This window comes from Gorilla gorilla, chromosome 5 (assembly GCF_029281585.2).
Source record: "Gorilla gorilla gorilla isolate KB3781 chromosome 5, NHGRI_mGorGor1-v2.1_pri, whole genome shotgun sequence".
NCBI lineage: Eukaryota > Metazoa > Chordata > Mammalia > Primates > Hominidae > Gorilla > Gorilla gorilla.
In genome coordinates this window covers 28,145,135-28,164,589 of record NC_073229.2, presented here as the reverse complement: position 1 = coordinate 28,164,589, position 19,455 = coordinate 28,145,135, and the positions used below count along the sequence as shown (strand labels likewise).

The 19,455-nt window shown below is 44.9% G+C and overlaps 1 protein-coding gene across 4 annotated transcripts in view; it reads right to left on the bottom strand.

Moving 5' to 3' along the window:
* Positions 1–19,455, bottom strand: part of GCNT2 (glucosaminyl (N-acetyl) transferase 2 (I blood group)) — a 110,358-nt gene that overhangs the window by 89,137 nt on the left and 1,766 nt on the right. For 2 of the 4 annotated variants that reach the window (XM_055391296.2, XM_055391295.2), the window contains exon 2: positions 12,569–13,774. In XM_055391296.2, the coding sequence (XP_055247271.1) occupies positions 12,569–13,493 (925 nt within the window). In that variant the 5' untranslated portion in view covers positions 13,494–13,774. Of the gene's footprint in view, positions 1–12,568; positions 14,134–19,455 lie in introns of those variants that run through there. The other 2 variants (XM_055391299.2, XM_055391294.2) reach the window with 2 other exon arrangements.

Genomic DNA, 19,455 nt, shown 5'->3' with positions numbered 1-19,455 from the left:
GTGTCATAAATTTCACACTATGTAAATTATACCTCAATAAACCTGTTACCTTTAAGAGGGGAAAAGGCAATTAGTTTAGTGCCTAGCATTGTAAGAACTTACAGGATGATGATGATTGGCGAGCCTTCTAGAAAGTCTTTATGGTGCCTAAAACTGGGGCAGGAAACAGCTGTAACTCTGTCAATCTGTTGTAGATTCTATCAGTGACTTGGACGGTAGAAACCTGTTGGATATTTTTTCTTTTTTCTTTTTAAATTTTACATTGCAGGTCTCATTAGCAGAAAACTGCTGGATTTGTATGAAAGCAACAACACAATTGGTTTCATACTAGCAACATAAGGTGAATTTGAATTCAATCTGACGCCAAGCTTTGTGTTGGTTGAGGCTCGCAAAGATATAAAGCTCCCTACCCTCCAAGATTCTGCTTTCTGGCAGCAGCAATAGATGATTAAACCGCAAACCCTAACTACAGTGACAACAAAAAGTATTTGTTGCACAAAGGACAAACTGCTCTGCCTGAGGGTAGGGGCTTGTCAATGATTTAGGAGCAAGACCAACTCAACTGGGTCCTCAAAGATAACCAGGATTTTTGCAGGCTAAGAAAAGCCTAGGGGGAAAACTGGCTCGAAGGCAAAGAGGTCTGTTTGAATTCCCTGAATTGAATTCAGAGTCCCTTGAATTCCCTGCAATTACATAGGGAATTCAAGTTGGAGCCAAATCAACGACTTCAACTACATTTTCTGAATATTTTAAATCACAGCCTCTCAGGGCCAAAATAACTCTGCTAAATTCCCTTAATTAATGATTTTACTTTTCTAGACCTGAACTAAAACATATAGGAATTTGACTCAGCAATCCCATAGATCCAAAGGGATATAAATCATTCTGTCATAAAGATACATGCACGCGTATGTTCACTGCAGCACTATTCACAATAGCAAAGGCATGAAATCAACCTAAATGCCCATCAATGATAGACTGGATAAAGAAAATGTCGTATATATACGCCATAGAATATTATGCAGCCATAAAAAGGAATGAGATCATGTCCTTTGCAGGGACATGGATAGAGTTGGAAGACATTATTCTCAGCAAACTAACGCAGAAACAGAATACCCAAACACCGCATATTCTCATACGTGGGAGCTGATTGATGAGAACTTATGGACACATGCAGGGGAACAACACATACTGGGGCCGGTGGCGGAGGGAAAGCATCAGGAAGAAGAGCTAATAGAGACGCTGGGCTTAATACGTAGGTGATGGGATGATCTGTGCGGTAAACCACTGTGACACACGTTTACCCATGTAACAAACCTGCACATCCTGCACACGTACCCCTGAACTTAAAATAAAAATTGAAAGAAAACAAAAACAATATACAAATTCAGTCCTCAAAATGGATGGAGGGTAATTGATACTGACCCTAGCAATCAGATGACTAAGAACTCCCAAAGGCAGACCACACTCCCAAGAGTGTTTTCTAATGGATTTAGCATAGGTGGCAGCAAAGGATGTTTGTCCTTTGAAAAAGTTGGTGGAAGTGATGGGGGAGTTGGGGTTTAGATTTAGGAATCCCACCCTGTGGACTGCTTAAAAGCTGAGCTAGAATTGAAAAATCAGAAAATAAACTTCCTGTAATGCTGAAGGGGAATTTTCTCCACTTGTAGAGAACATTTTATTAGACATGCAGACGATTTCTCTTTCATTTCTCCATTCCTCATGCAAAGTGATATTGGAAGCCCACTCAGTGATGAAGCTGGATAAAAGTCTAGGTCCTGGGCCAATCATTCGGTTGCCTGCTCACATTTGGTGTGTTGGTGGTTGGGGGTGGGCAGGGCCCGGGCATAGAGAGGACTGAGATCTACACAAATTGTTAAGATGCAATGGAAGAGGCGCTGCAAGAGAAGTGTGGATAAGGTGGGGCAGGGGAGCTGCTTCTGCAGGAGTGTAAAGCAGCTGAGGCCGTGACTTTTCAACTGGATCTTGAAGAGAACAGATGAGAATGAGCAGCAAAGATAAAGAGTATTCCAGAACAAGAAGACAGCATGAACAGGTTGTGGAGGCCATTTGGCTTCAGACAAGTCTAAAGTGAGAAGCCTGGAGAGGTAGGAGGCTTTAGTCACAGAATGCTGCTTCCTGGTACAAGACTGTAGACAGTTGACATTGCTAAGAAGAACTATACCCGAGGGAACCTCTTCAGCCACATACCTAATTTATTCCTCCCTTCCTCTCTCCCTCTCTTCCTTCCTTCCTTCCTTCCATCCTTTACTTTCTTCCTTTTCCTTCCTTCCTTCCTTCTTCTTTTTTTTTTTTGAGATGGGGTCTCACTCTGTCACCAAGACTGGAGTGCAATGTCACAACCACCCCTCACTGTAGCCTCGACCTCCCGTGCTCAAGCGATCCTCCTGCTTCAGCCTCCCAAGTAGCTGGGACTACTGGCACGCGCCTCCAAGCCCGGTTAACTTTTGTATTTTTTGTAGAGATGGAATTTCACTATGCTGCCTAGGCTGGTCTCAAGCAATCCTCTGATCCTCCTGCCTTGGCCTCCCAGTGTTGGGATTACAGGCATGAGCCATCACGCCCGGCCTCACATACCTGATTTCTAACAAAAAATTAGACCTTATGCTTTCAAAACCAAATGTTAGAGGGGTTTTTTGTTTTAGTTGCACATAGAATTTTTAGAATCGTAACATTAAAACCTCAAAAATCAACACCTGAGAAGTTCATCTGTTTTCTCTCTCTCTCCATTTAATGAGTTTCTATGATGTGCCAGGTATAGTTTGTGTACTCTCTAATCCTTCAACAGTCCTACAAAGAGATATTTTATCCCCAGGATATAGATGAAGAATCAGGCTCAGTGAAATGAGGCATTTGCCCAAAGTTAAAGAGATGGCGGGGCCGGGCGCAGTGGCTCACGTCTGTAATTCCAGCACTTTGGGAGGCTGAGGTGGGCAGATCGCCTGAGGTCAGGAGTTCGAGACCAGCCTGACCAACATGGAGAAACCCCGTCTCTACTAAAAATACAAAATTAGCCAGGCGTGGTAGTGCATACCTGTAATCCCAGCAACTCGGGAGGCTGAGGCAGGAGAATCGCTTGAACCCAGGAGGCGGGGGTTGCAGTGGGCCAAGATCGCACCATTGCACTCCAGCCTGGGCAACAAGGGTGAAACTCTGTCTCAAAAAAAAAAAAAAAGAGAGACGGTGAGCCGTAGAGATAGGCTTTAAACTCAGGCCTGTTTGTTTCTAAACCCCACCAGTGAGTGTGAGCTACTCTCTAACTCTAATAGAGAGTAAACAAATCTTTAGACTATTTTTCCAACCCATTCACCAGTCCACTTAAATTTTAAATGCATTCTAATTGATGTCATCTGACTATACTCCAGCTGGGCCCAACCCTTATTTTTTTCTTTCTCATCAAACTACTTTTAGCTTCCTCAGTATAAAATTAAGATAGGTCCCCATAGGAAGAAACATTATTTTTTGGTTTTAAAAAGGAAATTGCTACCTAAAGGAGCAACAGAATATTAAAACAGGGTCATGTCTCTGGTTATTCCTCTGAGATCCCAGAAGATGGTATAATTGGCAAAGCAAAACTATTTATATACATTATCATTATTATGCAAGCCATTTTTGATGGTAATATATATGGATACATAAAATGCATACAAATCAATTAAACTACATATTGGGGCAATTTCTGATCTGGGGAAATTACAATCTTTTTATAAACTCAAAAAAAAGTCAAAATCATTAGCAGTCCTCAGTTGTGCTGTGTCACTTTATGACTTTCAGCAACTAAGCCTGTTATTCCATAACAAAACATAGATGCCATGAGATCTATCAGGGTTTATATTTAAGGTGTCATGGGTATAAATTCAGGAAAGAATACAGACGGTCCCTGACTTATGAGAGTTTAACTTACACATACATACATATATATATATATATATATATATATATATTTTTTTTTTTTTTTTTGAGATGGAGTTTCGCTCTTGTCGCCCAGGCCGGAGTGCAATGGTGCGATCTCAGCTCACTGCAACCTCTGCATCCCAGGTTCAAGCGATTCTCCTGCCTCAGCCTCCCGAGTAGCTGGGATTACAGGCGTGCACCACCATGCCTGGCTAATTTTTGCCTTTTTAGTAGAGACGGGGTTTCATCATGTTGGCCAGGCTGGTCTCGAACTGCTGACCTCAGGTGATCTGCCCACCCCAGCTGCCCAAAGTGCTAGGATTACATGCGTGAGCCACCGCGCCTGGCCTCAACTTATAATTTTTTTTACCTTATGATGTGTGAAAGCTATGAGCATTTAAGTAGAAACCATATTTTGACTTTTGAATGTTGGTCTTTTCCCAGGCTAACGAGGTGTGGTAGGATACTCTCTCATGATGCTGGCAGCGGCAGGCCACCCCAGCTCCCGGTCAGCTATGAGATCACGAGGGTAAACAACTGATACTGTACTCTATAGTGTACTGTATTCAAGAAATCACATGACATAGACACCACTTTATTATAAAATAGGCTTTGTGTAAGATGATTTTGCCCATCGGTAGGCTAACAATGTAAGTGTTCTGAGCATGTTTAAGGGAGGCTAGGCTAAGCTAGGATATTTGGTAGATTAGGTACATTAAATGCATTTTCTTTTCTTTCGTTTTCTTTGTTTTGTTTTGGTTTTTTTTTTTTTTTTTTTTTGTGGCAGAATCTCCCTCTTGCCCAGGTTGGAGTGCAGTGGCACAATCTCGGCTCACTGCAACCTCCGCCTCCCGGGTTTAAGCGATTCCCCTGCCTCAGCCTCCCAAATAGCTGGGATTACAGGCGCCCGCCACCACGCCCGGCTAATCTTTGTATTTTTAGTAGAGACGGGGTTTCACCATGTTGGCCAGGATGGTCTCAAACTCCTGACCTCTAGTGATCCACCTGCCTCAGCCTCCCAAAGTGCTGGGATTACAGGCGTTAGCCACCCCACGTGGCCATTAAATGCATTTTTGATTTATGGTATTTTCCACTTGCGATGAGTTTCTTGGGATGTAACCCCACTGTAAGTCAAAGAGCATCTGTAGTCTAACTTAGCTGGGAAGGAGGAAGAAGAAAGTAAGGATAGTGTGTGAGCCACAGAATGCCCGAAGAACAAACTCAGTGATCAGTGAAGAGGGAAGACAATGGTTAGCAAAGATAAGATCACTTGCAGATTAAACTCTTCCTTTCTTCCTCTAGGGAAGTGATTAATGCCATTGTTTTCTTGATAATCTTCCTATTTTAAAAATGAAGTCTCTCAGGCCATTTACCACCTTCCTAAGAAACTGTGTTTCCCTGAGAAGAACTCACAGGTGGCCGAGAGTGGTGGCTCACACCTGTAATCCCAGCACTTTGGGAAGCTGAGGTGGGCGGACCACCAGGTCAGGAGTTCGAGACCAGCCTGGCCAACATGGTGAAACCCCATCTCTACTAAAGAGGCAAAAATTAGCCAGGCGTGGTGGCGGGCGCCTGTAGTCGCAGCTACTCAGGAGGCTGAGGTAGTAGAATCGCCTGAACCTGGGAAGCAGAGGTTGTAGTCCCAGGTACTCGGGAGGCTGAGGCAGGAGAATTACTTGAACCCAGGAAGCGGAGGTTGCAGTGAGCCGAGATTGCGCCACTGTACTCCAGCCTGGGTGACAGAGTGAGACTCCATCTCAAAAAAAAAAAAAAAAAAAAAAAAAAAGGAACTCACAGGTGTCCCAACTCTCTGATTTCCTTTTCTAGAAGTTGACAAGAGACCAGGCACGGTGGCTCACGCCTGTAATCCCAACACTTTTGGAGGCCGAGGTGGATGGATCACGAGGTCAAGAGATCAACACCATCCTGGCCAACATGGTGAAACCCCGTCTCTACTAAATATACAAAAAATTAGCCGGGTGCGGTGGTGGGCGCCTGTAGTCCCAGCTACTCGGGAGGCTGAGGCAGGAGAATGGTGTGAACCCGGGAGGCAGAACTTGCAGTGAGCTGAGATCGCGCCACTGCACTCCAGCCTGGGCGACAGAGCAAGACTCTGTCTCAAAAAAAAACCAAAAAGAAGAAGTTGACAAAAACCGATATTTCTGGCAGATATAAAAAAACAGAGATTGCTTAAGCGGAGCTAATAGTAAAAATCCCCAAATTTTCCTCCCCTTCAAGTCTGTCCATTCGCCCAGCATCTCAGAAGCTCTGTGTGCTCGATTGGTTTGGGGAATATCAATTCCCTCTGCACGCAGTAAGATCCCAGCCACATCCCTGGGGCTCAAGGATGAGTTCCCAAGACCACCTTGATTCGGATCTGCCCTTCTCTGCTCCCAAAGTTGCATCTCTCAAGGTCTCGGCACCTGGAACCTCAGCATTGCATTTTTACATATAGAGGGACTAACAGGATATACCAGCCTCAAACAGTGACAAAGAGTAAGGCCAGTATGGACTCTACAGCAAATAGAAATACAATGAGCCACCCACATTTAGGGTTCAGGGGAAGATGCCTGCCATGGAATATCAATAGGGCTGGTCCGCAGGCTGGCTCCAGGGGAAAAACAAATTGGAAGCAGGGAGGGTCTGTCTTTCGGGCCCTCAATCACCCACCAGGTATCTTCCTTTCTCTATTCCTTCCCCTTTGGACACCTTGGCACTCCTTCCTCCCACCGCCCACAAAGCCTGCTCCCAGGAAAGGCTGTTTTTGCATTCATTCCTATTTTAATGTGAGTTTGAAACAAACTCCCATGGACTTATATTCAAAATACTCCTTTGCAGCAAGTGAAACAGAAATCACTGGTCAGTTTTGAAATGTGTAAAATTCAAGGCACACATGACCAATGGAATAAACTCACTGAATGTCCCTATCACAGGCAGAGCCATCCAACCCAGAGGATCAATAATAACTCAGGAGGAAAGTGGGAGGTGGATGAACTTGCATCTTGGGCTTATAAATGGAAATCATCCACAGCTGAATCAGACAAAAACTAAAAGGCATGCCATCTTGTTGTGGACCAGATTAAGGGTAAAAGACGGAAGTGGGGAGAGGAAAAAGGGACGGCAGGAAGCCCTAATTTCAGAACAGCTAGTGAGGCTTCTTGGACATCTTTAAAGCCATATGTGAACCCCGTTTCTGTAACACTGTTCTCCTCATGGGCACCTTCACCTGAGCAGGCCATGCAGAGAGTCTTATCCTCTGAGAGGCCTCCAGAGGACCTGCTGGATGGACCATGTTTTTGTCTGTTTTTGTTTCTGAGATGGAGTCTCGCTCTGTCACCCAGGCTGAAGTGCAGTGGCGCGATCTCGGCTCATTGCAACCTCCGCCTCCCAGGTTCAAGCGATTCTCCTGCCTCAGCCTCCTGAGTAGCTGGGATTACAGGCATGCACCACCGCACCCGGTTAATTTTTGCATTTTTAGTAGAGACGGGGTTTCATCAATGTTGGCCAGGCTAGCCTCAAACTTCTGACCTCAGGTGATCTGCCCACCTCAGCTTCCCAAAGAGCTGGGATTACAGGCGTGAGCCACTGTGCCCGGACCCATGTTTTGTTTTGCTTGCTTATTTATTTATCCATTTTTTGAGACAGAGTCTCACTCTGTTGCCCAGTCTGAGGGTAGTGGTGCTATTGCAGCTCACTGTGCCCTTGACCTCCTGGGCTCAAGCGATCCTCCTGCCTCGACTTCTCCAGCAGCTGAGACTACAGTGCATGCCACCAAGCCTGACTATTTTTTTTTTTTTTTTTTTGTAGAGACAAGGTATCTGTGTTACCCAAGCTTTGCTTTTTTAAACCACATGACCCTGCCACCCTGGGCACAGCTGATTGGACAACTTGGGGCTACATAAAGGGCAGCTGCCCACAAAGAGGTCAGCCGCAGCCTGAGAGGTGGTGTGGAATGAGAATGGGGATCCTCATTGTTTAATACAATGGCTGCATGACCCAAGGCAGGACTCTCTGGGGACATCTGAATGGGACACAGAGAGCACTTGCTGTCAAGAGAGCAGCATGGGCCAGGCACAGTGGCTCACGCCTGTAATCCCAGCATTTTGGGAGGCCAAGGCAGGTGGATCACCTGAGGTCAGAAGACTAGCCTGGCCAACATGGTGAAACCCCGTCTCTACTAAAAATGCAAAAATTAGCCAAGCGTGGTGTCATGCACCTGTAATCCCTGGTACTTCAGAGGCTGAGACAGGAGAATTGCTTGAACCCAGGAGGAGGAGGTTGCAGTGAGCCAAGATGATACCACTGCACTCCAGCCTGGGTGACAGAGCGAGACTCCATCTTAAAAAAAAAAAAAAAAAAGAGCAGCATGGAATCTGGCAGATACCAGGGGAAGACATAGGAAGTAGAACCCACAGGGTGGAGGAGCCCATAAACCAGGGGAAGTGCTGAAGCACAGGCAAGAATTTCAAATAAAGTAGAAGCAGGCAAAGCAAAACCAGCAGAGGTGGAGACTCTGCGACATGAGGACGGCCAACGTCTCGGTGCTGCTAGGGCGGCAGAGCCTGACCACTGCACCAGCAATGAGGATGCGTGGTCCACCTCCCCTGCCTGTGGTCGCAGCCACAGGCCACAAGTAAAAGTGATATTTCAAACTGAGTTAAATAAAATACATTCTTTTTTTTTTTTGAGACAGAGTCTTGCTCTGTCACCCAGGCTGGAGTACAGTGGCATGATCTCAACTCACCACAACCTCTGCCTCTCGGTTCTCCTAAATCGCTGAAGCGATTCTCCTGCTTCAGCCTCCCGAGTAGCTGGGGTTACAGGCACAAGCTACCACGCCTGGCTAGTTTTTTGTATTTTTAGTAGAGTTGGGGTTTCACCATGTTGGCCAGGCTGGTCTCAAACTCCTGACCTCAAGTGATCCGCCCGCCTCGGCTCCCCAAAGTGCTGGGATTACAGGCGTGAGCCACCACACCTGGCATAAAATACATTCTTTAAATTCATATCATCTGCTTCTTTTTACTTCTTTTAATGTGGCTCCTGGAAAATCTAAAATTTGATTTTAGATCTATGGCTCCCATTGTAGCATTCCTATTGGGCAGTGCTGTTCTCCCTTCCCATGAGACCACTTCAGCTGTAAGATGTTTTTCTGGACTAATTTTTTTTTAAATTTTTATTTCTGAGATGGAGTCTCACTCTGTCACCCAGACGCGAGTGCAGTGGCAGGATCTTGGCTCACTGCAACCTCCGCCTCCCGGGCTGAAGTGATTCTCCTGCTTCAGCCTCCCGAGTAGCTGGGATTACAGGCACGTGCCACCACACCCGGCTAATTTTTGTATTTTTAGTAGAGATAGGTTTCACCATGTTGGCCAGGCTGGTCTTGAACTCCTGACTTCAGGCGATCCACCCAGCTCAGCCTCCCAAAGTGCTGGGATTACAGGCGTGAGCCACCACACCTGGCCTGGAGTAGTTACTTTACAGAATCCTAATCATAATCCCTCAATCATGACAATGAATTGGAACAATCTCAAAATGTCCCTCGCACCCCTGCCAAAAAAAAAAAAAAAAAAAAAAAAAAAAGCAAAAACCACAACATATACACATCAACCAGAAGGACCCTTACAACGGAAAATGGCTCAGATCTCCACATAGCAGGAGTAATAATTAAACAAGACAACCCTTAGGTTTCTAATTCCCTAACCTCCTACATTCAGCCCTGCCTCAGGTCAAGAAAGAGTTGGCAGGGCTTGCCCGATGTGGTGGCTCACGAGGCTGAGGCAGGAGGATCGCTTGGGCCCAGGAGTTCGAGACCAGCACTGGCAACACAGCAGGACCTCGTCTCTACAAAAGTTAAAATTAGCCAGGCATGGGGGCACGTGCCTGTAGTCCCAGCTTCTTGGAAGGCTTGAGCCTGGGAGGTCAAGACCAGCATGGGCTGGGTGCTGTGTGGCTCACACCTGTAATCCCAGCACTTTGGGAGGTTGAGGCCGTGAGCCATGATTGTGCCACTGCACTCCAGCCTGAATGACAGAGTGAGATCAAAAAAAAAGAAAAAAAAAGAGTTGTCAGGGCTGGTCAGGGTCCTCCGGCAGTGTTCCTCCACACACATAACACAGAAATGACTTCAGGGGCTAACTTTTGTAAGTTTCTGAAAAACATGAATTGGTGCATTTGTTTTCTATTGCTTTGCCAATCTGTTACTGCTAACACGGGGTGTAAAAATCCAGCTCCAATAGATACATCAAGTTGAGAAGTCAGGGGGTTTCCCTTAAGTTTCTGTTGAGTCCCCTGATTAGGATCACAGACTCAGAGTGGGAAGGGACTCGGAGGCCATCCGGTCCAATCCTTGAGGTTTCCTCGGCAGCACTTCCCCAGCCCTGCTTCCCTTGGCTTTGCTCACCATTGAGGAAGCTGCCCGTTCTATTCCCAGCTCCATGTGTTCTCATCTCCCACCCGCTGGCCCTAGATTCTACTTCCAAAACCACAGAGTTGGTCTAATTTCTCTTTCCTGAGCAAATCTTTTAATTAGGTAAAGACACCGATCCCTCTTCAAGTCTTTTCCAAATCAATTATCCTTTTTCTTTGTCTTGGTCTTCTCTAAAAAAAAAAAAAAAAGTGGGGATTGGCCTTTTTACCTCCCTGGCTGCTCTCTTTGGAACTGCTGTGTCAATGTCTCCCCGTACAGTAGGGTGGCCAGACCTGAAGAGTCTACATCCTACTCCAAGCACATGGGAGAGAAGTGAGGCTTTCACTTCCCTTACTCTGGACACTACAATTCTATTTAAACAGCTCTGTGCTTTCCCCACCAGACTTTCCTGAGCCCTAATTTCTTTTGATCACTATACTTCCCCTTCTGGCTCTGAGAAAATCACAGACTTAAAGAGAATTCTAAGCCTATGAAGCTTTGTATGCCAATATCTAAAACAAGCACCTGCAATGGTTTACACCCCTGGCTGTACATGAGAATCACTTGGAAGCTGTACAAATATCAATAGTTAGGTCTTGCCCCAAGGAGGGAAACAGGCCCTGGCTTAGGTATTTTTAGAAGCCCCAGATGATCGTAATGTGCATCCAGGGTTGAACCAGCAATCCAAAGAAACCAGGACTGTGATCTTCATACAGGTTCCAGTTACTTTCTCCTTTGAACTGCAAATATGAATTCTTATTTTGAATTGAACTAGCAGGACTAAATTGGTTCACTATAAACAACTTGAGATTATTCAAAAATCATTTGGAACTTAGACCAAAGGAGAGATGGAATTGATTTAGCAACAATTGAGACCTTATTGAAATTCAACCTAAAAAGAACATCAGGCTTAGGAGACCTGGTTTATAATTGGTGCATTTGCTTACTAGCTGTGGGATTTGAGCATATCATGTAATCACACTGAAGTTTCTTCGTCTATAAAATGGAGGTACTAGTCTAGAAATCTTTTTTTTTTTTTTTTTTTTTGAGACAGAGTCTCCGCTGGAGTGCGATGATGTGATCTTGGCTCACTGCAACCTCCGCCTCCTGGGTTCAAGCGATTCTACTGCCTCAGCCTTCTGAGAAGCTGGGATTACAGGCATACGCCACCATGCCTGGCTAATTTTTGGTATTTTTAGTAGAGACAGGGTTTCACCATGTTGGCCAGGCTGGTCTCGAACTCCTGACCTTGTGATCCGCCCGCTTCAGCCTCCCAAAGTGCTGGGATTACAGGTGTGAGCCACTGTGCTCAGCCTAGAAATCTTTAAGGTGCAATAGGTTTTTTTTGTTTGTTTGTTTTAACTTCTTGAAAAAAAATAGAGACAGTGTCTCACTATGTTGCCCAGGCTGGTCTCAAACTCCTGGCTTCAAGACATCCTCCTGCCTCAGCCTTCCAAAGCGCTGGGATTACAGGCGTGAGCCACCATGCCTGGCCATGCTTTAGATTTTTGATTCAAGACCAGAAAAGAGCTTGCAAATAAAAAATTTGAAAGTTGTATCTTGCTCCCATTTCAAAAGGATGGGAGCTTCAACAGAGACAAAAATATTATTGAAATGTTCAAATTGTCATTCAAATTTTATTTATAATACATATTCCTGATTTTAAATGCGTTGCGCTTAAAGAATAAGGTTTACATTTTATTTATTTATTTATTTAGACATGGAGTCTCGATCTGTCACCCAGGCTGGAGTGCAGTGGCACAATCTTGGCTCATTGCAACCTCCGCCCCTTGGGTTCAAGCGATTCTCCTGCCTCAGCCTCTCCAGTAGCTGGGATTACAGGCATGCACCACCACGCCTGGCTAATTTTTTTAGTATTTTTAGTAGATACAGGTTTTCACCATGTTGGTCAGGCTGCTCTCAAACTCCTGACCTCAAGTGATCCACCTGCCTCCACCTCCCAAAGTGCTGTGATTACAGGCTTGAGCCACTGTGCTTGGCCACGTTTTTATTTATATGGCCAGTGTTCCTTCGGTCTTTTGTCCTGTGAACAGAGCGGTTCACAAGAGTGGGTGATATAACACATCTCCATTTAACCATTTTACAGATGAAAGATTTTTTTTTTAATTTGACATTTAAAACCGTAAAGAAGTTTGTCCCATTTTTTCCACTCTTTTCAAAGCAACTTATTTAGTATTGACCATGCAGTGTTTATTCGTAAAAATAAAAGTTAAGAGACGTACATACCGGGAATCCTGTTGAGTGTCACCCAGAAATGTTCGTCGGGGCTGTAGGTGTCCTTGGACCAGGAGAGTAAGTCAAGTGCAAGCTGGTCTTGGAGGACGAAGTTAGCAAAGTCCCTTGTGAGAGCCACGTAGGCCGTGCCAAAGTAAATCACCATGTCATGAGGAGGAGGAGTTTTTAATTTTGTTGTTTTAATCACGTAGGAATTTTTGTGGTCTAACAGTTCTTGGTGGACGTATTTAGTCCGTCCAACAGCGTGGTCAGGAGGCAGCACTCCAGGGGTGATATTTTTCCCTTTAAATCCCTTCAGATACTGAACTATTTCCCTGTTGGTTTTCAGGGGGAAGTCTTGCCCACAGGTGTTGATGACATACTTCCAGGGAACTTCAGAGGCCACAAGGTCTTCCAGGCAGTTCAGGTCAGCCTGGAGCCTGGAGATCCCCCCATAGACGACGGACTCCTTCTTGGAAGCCAGAAAAGCATTTGGGAAGCAGCTGAGTAACTGTTTCACTGCACCTTTAAAGGCATCCGTCGCCTTCTGATCCAGGTGCACACAGTAGACATTTTGGGGCATATAAATCGCCCTGAAGAGCCTCTCAAAAGTGCCGAAGTCTTTGTGGATAGTCACCGTGTAAGCTAAAGGGAACCCAGCCTCTTCTTCAGAGAGTGTTTCTGTTACATAGTGGCTTCGAACCATGTACTCATAGCAGGTAGCTTCATCAAGGGTAGTTTTCAATGCATTTTCTGTTGAGTAAAAAACTTTCCCCTCAAAAATCTGATGACAGGCTTCTGCTAACAGTGAAGCATTGGACAGAGCTGCCCTCAGAAAACGTTTATTCTCCCATAACTCAGTATTGTAAACAAATACAAAAATCAGGGCAGAGATAAGAGACACGCTAAAAAGACAGTGCTTCCAAGAGCCCATCATTCACAACCAGGAAATGAGTAAAATATCTCTCTCTTGAGATAGGATCAGAGTGTAGATATATTTAACTTACATTTTCTCCAGGTTCCGAAATCATCCTCGTGATGGCTGAAGCTCTCGTCTGGCTGTTCCCCGTCCCTTCAGTTCACGGTTCTGGTCCTTTTTCTTTCTTCTTCCCCTCTTCACTTACCACTAGGTTGCATTTTCACTTTTCTGTGACACATTTCTGAAGTGGCTCCTTTGCATTTGGCTTGCCTGTTCTCCTGCTAACCTGCAACCTGTGTCTACACAAAAACAAATGTCCTCAGAGAGGTTCTGATTCCAGGGGGTCCACCTGTTCCCACCATGAAATTTCAAGTGGGTGAGGTGACCATTCTGCAAGTCATTGGCTCTAAGACCTTAACCTCAGCCTCTTCTCCCGGCCAGAGTCTAGTAACTATGTCCCCTCCCCTGCTTCCTGTTAATCATTGTGTTCAACAGCCTGAGTTTATTTGCTTAAACTGCACTGCCAAGCTACGAGCTTCAGTTCAAAGCATGTGAATACTGCCTGGAGAGATATTCTATCAATAAATATGTAGTGCTTTAAAAAAATTGCTTAACCCTGTCTTCTTCCACAGCCACACCTCGCTCTCCCCATTGGCTGCGTATGCTATACGACATGGCATATGACTGGCTACTGGGCTAAATTCTTTCCAGGGCTTAATTTTGTCTGCTGCTGGGTAAAGTCCTTTAAAATGCCCATTAATTAGCAAGCTTACCTCACCACCTAACTTACTGCACAAAGTGACTGTGGCACTCTGATGAATAAAGGCTAACTTCTTTTTTTAAAACAATAAAACGACCAATAGCCCATCATCACCCAAAATTGCATACAGGCTAACATAGTGAATATTTCAAGTTTATTTTGCCCTGGTCCGCATAGGAGGCAGACAGAGAACCCTGATGCTTAGAGGAAGGAGAGAAGAGCATCTCAGTCTTGAATTTTAGGAGAGAGGCTCTTATGTCCAGATTTACAGATGCTTTAAAGGAGGCTTTTTTTTTAATCTGTAAAAAATGAGAATAATTTTACCACCAGAGGTCAATTGTGAGAATAAAATGAGATAACATATACAGAGTCCATCGCCGTGTCCAGGAACAGATTGGGGTGGTAAAGCAGCAGCAAAATGGTACTAAACAAGAAGTCCGTTCACACACACGCACACGCACACACACATACATATGCACACACACACATGCATATGCACACATACATGCATACACACGTATCTCTTACCCCACACTCATACTTCTAATAAATGACACAATTACCACCTCTCCTTTGAAATCTTCTTACTCTTCCCTTACTCCCTCCTCTGTGAGCCCATGCCAATCAGATTATACACCTAAAACGTCAGCGACGAGTTTTGTATGATGTGGTAGTCAGCTGCACCCGGTGTGAAAGCATGTTCCATTGGCACCGAGCTCATGTATTCCTCATGTTTCTAGCTCCTAGCATTGTCTGTATGTAGTAGGCAATCAACTTATTTTATTTTATTTTATTTATTTATTGAAACGGAGTTTCGCTCTCGTTGCCCAGGCTGGAGTGCAATGGCACGATCTCAGCTCACTGAAACCTCCGCCTCCCAGGTTCAAGCGATTCTCCTGCCTCAGCCTCCCAAGTAGCTGGGATTACAGACACCTGCCACCATGCCTGGCTAATTTTTGTATTTTTAGTAGAGACGGGGTTTCACCACTTTTGAGCAGGCTGGTTTCAAACGCCTGACCTCAGGTGATCCACCCGCCTCGGCCTCCCAAAGTGCTGGGATTACAGGCGTGAGCCACTGCACCCAGCCATCAATCAACTATTTATTGATTGAATGCTCAAGTTTTCATTTCCCTGCTTCCCTGATCACATTAGTGAGAAATTCCAGGTAATACTGATTTGTAGGAGACATATATTTGTATCTGTGAATGTGGTACAGTCAATAAACCTAATTTTTCCAATATATCTTCTAATTTTTATTAAATGTAATTAATTAATTAATTTACTCTTTTGTAGAGATGGGGGTCTTACTGTGTTGCCCAGGCTGGTCTTGAACTCCTCAAGCTATCCTCCTACCTCAGTGTCCCAAAGCTTTAGGATGACAGCTGTGAGCCACTGCACCTGGCTCATTTTCTTAATCACAAAGACGACATGATATCGTAGATAGTTTCTAAACACAATGTTTCCACGTCGTGTACTTTCATTTACCTCTTGCCTATAGGAAATACACATTCTTATTTTATCAAGAACACAGGGGAGGCTGGGTGCAGTGGCTCACGCCTGTAATCTCAGCACTTTTGGGAGGCCAAGGCGGGAGGAGCTCTTGAGGCCAGGAGTTTGAGACCTGCCTAGGCAACACAGCCAGGCCCCATCTCTAATAAAAAAAAAAGAACGCAGGAAGATGCAAGCTTAAATCCTGCATTCTGCACTTACTATTATACAATAACATTTTCCATAGTGCTTCTTGGTGTGCCTCGGGTATTATCTTCACAATCACTACTTTAGAACCTGGAGTTATTCCTGTTGATTTTTCCGCTAACCCAGCTAAAAGCGAACACGTTGAGACGGCAGCCAACCCCATTTCACAGTGTCAGGAACACAAGAAATGATGACAAGAAAGGACACAGGGAAAATTCTCTAGAACTCAGTGAGTCAGTTCTCAGTTGCTTCTGGAATCAGATTCTACAGCGTGACTCAGGTACACCCAGTTGTGCCTATAGGGCCCCCAAAATAGAATTTAATCAACCCAAATATCTATTTTCTTAACTATCTTTCATGCGTCTATCCAGAATTCTTTTGAACAAATCACTTCTTCAATACAGTACGCATACAAAATCAATCTTTTCTGAAATGACTAAAATTTCTCTAATTTTTAGTTGACTTTTAACGTCTCTTTAGACCCTGTCCATATCAAATGAAATTGACTATAGGAATGATTAAATGAAAATGTCAATGCTGAATTATGCTTATCTAAACTAGTCAAGTAATTTTTACCATATTTTCTCCAATTTATCCAGACAATTACATCAGGTCTTTGTTTGACTCTCACCTCATTCTTGGCCTAGTTCTATCCCTCCAGACATTGCAGGCATAGAAGCATCTTGAATCATTTGCCTGCTCTTCGAATTTACAACTCACTGGATTTAGTTGCAGGGTAACGAACACTTGTATTTTGTGCTCTGCTGCAAGTACAAGCAAAGTTCATACGTCTTTACTTGTACCTTACCTGAAATGCTATGACGGTCCCTTGATTTCGAGCTCTGGAGCATATATGATTCTGTAAAATAGTATCTTTGACAATGCTAGACATTTAAAAAAAGAATTAATATGAACCTATTTCCATCAACCCAGTGCTAGCTGGTGCATTTTATTTTGGTAGGCACATGGGACACGCTGGTCTTCCAGACCCTCCAGCTTTCCCGATGCCCTTGCACAATCTATCAGTAATCACTCTCCTCAATTCCGGGCTCTAGGCTCTTGCGTTTGTGTGATATAATGGGAGGAGATGGTAATCAGGGAGTGACCAAAAGGACGCGAGATTGTTCATCCCAGGTTGAATTTCAGATCAAAATTAATACCCCCGAATTCTAAGTCGGAGGCACTGATCAGGTGGGATAAATAAAGAGTTCTGAGCAAATTGGGAACCAGCAAAGACTTATAGTTTGGTTGCTCAATAACTGGCAGGGTGTATATTATGTTCAATCACTAATTGCTTATTTCTCCGTAACACATACTCTTATAAATTCTCACTCTCCAGGATGTAAACTAATTTTCATTTCACTAAGACACTGCACTTAGAGTTTAATCTCAATAACTGACTGTAGAAAGAGAAGCAGAAAAACAGGCGTTCCTTTCTACAGACAAGAATCCCATCATCCTCACCTTAATTATTCATGGACCATATGATGCCCAAAGCACTTTTCACATATTCATTTTACCATGACATCACCTGTGTGCCCAAATTAGAAACCGGGGAGGGGGGAGGGGGCGATGGAAACTTTCTCAGTGTCTGTGAAAGCCTGATGCGGTCTCAGAGGAAGAACAGCTTGGATTAAACTGGTTTCTAATCTGAAGGGCAACACATTTTGTCCTTTTTCTTTTCTTTCTTTCCTTTTTTTTGGGGGGGGGTGGGGGACAGAGTTTTGCTTTTGTGACTCAGGCTGGAGTGCAATGGCACAATCTCAGCTCACTGCAACCTCGGCCTCCCAGGTTCAAGTGATTCTCCTGCCTCAGCCTCCCAAGTAGCTGGGCTTACAGGTATGCACCACCATGCCTGGCTAATTTTTGTATCATTTTGTCCTTTTTCAAAAAGACAACCTTTTCCTGTCCTCCTCTCTGCCTCCTCTTTCTTATTTATGTGTTTTCTATTGACAAGTTCAGTACCCTGTTTTATCCTCATCACTATTTCTTTTTAAGCATAGGTTATAACCACAGGCTTCCAGCAACAGGGCTTAAATAGTATGGTTAAAAAGAGCCCCGGATTGAGTTAGAGACCAGCCTGACCAACATGGAGAAACCCTGTCTCTACTGAAAATACAAAATTAGCCGGGCGTGGTGGCGCATGCCTGTTAATTCCAGCTACTCGGGAGGCTGAGGCAGGAGAATCGCTTGAACCCCGGGAGGCGAAGGTTGCGGTGAGCCGAGATCGTGCCATTGCACTCCAGCCCAGGCAACAAGAGCGAAACTCCGTCTAAAAAAAAAAAAAAAAGCCCTGGATTATGTGTCAGAAAGTCTCCGTGGACCAAGGCCACTCTTAACAGGCTTGGAGCCCTTGAATAAGTCATTTGATTTATAATCACAGCTTCCTCTTGGAGTGAATTTGAGAAAACAACACCCGTTTGTTGAAAAACAAACCAAGATCCAGCATGGATCTCGCAGGCTGTAAGGGGCTCTGCTGCTACTTAGAGCCTCCAGCTCCCAACTGTGGCTTCCTTCCTAGCCAGATCACCACACCTCTTAGTCTTGGTTTTTCTTTTTTTTTGAGACAGAGTCTCGCCCTTTCGCCCAGGCTGGAGTGCAGTGGCGCCATCTCGGCTCACTGCAAGCTCCGCCTCCCGGGTTCAGGCCATTCTCTTGCCTCAGCCTCCCGAGTAGCTGGGACTACAGGCGCCCACCACCAAGCCTGGCTAATTTTTTTGTATTTTTAATAGAGACGGGGTTTCACCGTGTTAGCCAGGATGGTCTCGATCTCCTGACCTCGTGATCCGCCCACCTCGGCCTCCCAAAAGTGCTGGGATTACAGGCGTGAGCCACCGCGCCCGGCCTTGGTTTTTCAAGTCTAGAGTCAAGACAACAGCAAACTCCAGGCCATGCTGGGAGGATTCTGGAGGTAGGGCACCTAACGTGCTCAGCTCAGGGCTTGTAGAGAAGTCAGAGCTAATTCCAGACCTGGATGGAAAGCTGTGGGGAAGAAGAGGCTACGAGGGGGAAATGAACTGGGTTGTGATCGTTTAACAAAAAATAGCTGGGAAAAAAAGTAATAGGAAACTATAAGAGAAAGCTAGTCTTTTTTTTTTTTTCTTTTGAGACGGAGTTTCGCTCTTGTTGCCCCGTCTGGAGTGTAATGACGCCATCCTGGCTCACTGAAGCCTCTGCCTCCCGGGCTTAAGCAATTCTCCAGCCTCAGCCTCCCGAGCAGCTGGGGTTACAGGCATGTGCCACCACACCCGGCTAATTTTTGTATTTTCTTTTTAGTAGAGATGGGGTTTCACCATGCTGGTAGGCTGGTCTCGAACTCCTGATCTCAGGTGATCCGCCTGACTCGGCCTCCCAAAGTGCTGGGATTACAGTCATGAGCCACACCGCGCCTGGCTGAAAGCTGGTCTTTTCAAGCTCAGTCAAATAACTTTGAGGCAATGCAAGACTGAGGAAAGTTAAATAGCAGCTCAGTTACTAGGCAGAGTCGAGGCCTTAAAGGCACTTTCCGCCTGCGTTTGCACATGA